The sequence below is a fragment of the Nothoprocta perdicaria genome, unplaced genomic scaffold (genome assembly GCF_003342845.1).
Source record: "Nothoprocta perdicaria isolate Ctin4 unplaced genomic scaffold, notPer1 scaffold_367, whole genome shotgun sequence".
Taxonomy (NCBI): domain Eukaryota; kingdom Metazoa; phylum Chordata; class Aves; order Tinamiformes; family Tinamidae; genus Nothoprocta; species Nothoprocta perdicaria.
The window spans coordinates 90036-91122 of NW_020455607.1; the positions used below are offsets into that span (position 1 = coordinate 90036).

General features: G+C 64.5%; 1 protein-coding gene across 1 annotated transcript in view; it reads right to left on the reverse strand.

The window, feature by feature from the left end:
* TEDC2 (tubulin epsilon and delta complex 2) overlaps positions 1-292 on the reverse strand; it is a 7684-nt gene extending 7392 nt beyond the window's left edge. Inside the window, exon 1 of the mRNA XM_026044479.1 lies at positions 259-292. Within this exon, the coding sequence (XP_025900264.1) occupies positions 259-292 (34 nt within the window). The remainder of the gene's footprint in view (positions 1-258) is intronic.
* Positions 293-1087: the final 795 nt, after the last annotated feature.

Below are 1087 nucleotides of genomic sequence, written 5' to 3' on the forward strand. Positions count from 1 at the left end.
CCCTGGAGCGGCCCGCGCGGCGGCGCTGCCGCGTCCGGCGGGGCTGTGTGTCCGGCGGGGCTGCGTGTCGGAGCGCGGGGCTCTTCCCGCGCTGGGCGCTGTCACTCCCGGCCCCGGCGCTGCCGTTCCCGAGGGGGCCGGGGCAGGGGCAGGGGCCGGGGCCGGGGCTGGCCCCAGCAGGCTCCTCCTCCCGCGCTGGGCTCTCCGCCCTGTGCCGCCCTTGCGCCGCACGTGCGGGTCCGCACGGCCTGCACGCACCGTGTGCCGCGGGCGGCCTTGCCTCTCCCCGCATTAGCGCTTCCYGCGGCCTCATGGGGCCTGTGGGCTCGGCCGGAGCGCACTGGGTGCTGCTGCTGGGTGCTGAGGAGGAGGAGGAGCAGTCCCGGCACCGGTATCGGACCCTCAGGGCTGCGGGCAGCAGCTGGGCTGGAGCCGCCCTGGCTAAGCCTCCAGTTACCTCCATGGCAAGGGACCACTTTGGCTTTAACAGTACTGTGGAGACGGCGTCAGGACCTTGTGCAAACCAAGGCTTTCCTCTTCCATCACCTCGCTGCGAAGGTGTGATGTGCGTTTGGCCATTAGGTGTGGTTTGCTTTTGGCAAATCCGTGCTGGTTCTTGCTGGTCGTCTCCGTGYCCTCCGTGTGTGTGTGCAGAGGGATGCGGTGCGTCGGCTGCCGGCGGGTGTCGGGGCAGCCGGCAAGGGCGACGCGGTCGCGGCAAGCACACGCGGTTCAGGTAACATGATGGGGAATGTGAGGAACAACCTCTTTGTGATGAGGGTGACAGAGCCCTGGAAATGCTGCCCAGAGGGGCTGTGGAGGCTCCTTCTCTGGAGATCTTCCAAACCCMCCTGGATGTGCCCCGTGCTCTGGGTGTCCCTGCTGGAGCAGGGAGTTGGACTGGAAGATCTCTAGAGGTCCCTTCCGACCCCAACCATTCTGGGATTCTCTGATTCTGTGAATGAAGCTTCTTTGAAATCGGCCGTTGCCTTCCCCTGCACAGTTCACCAAGTGTCCAGAAAGTCCAGAACTGCCTGGAAATAATAATTAAAAAAGAAAAGAAAAAGAACTACTAGGGTAAAGGGAT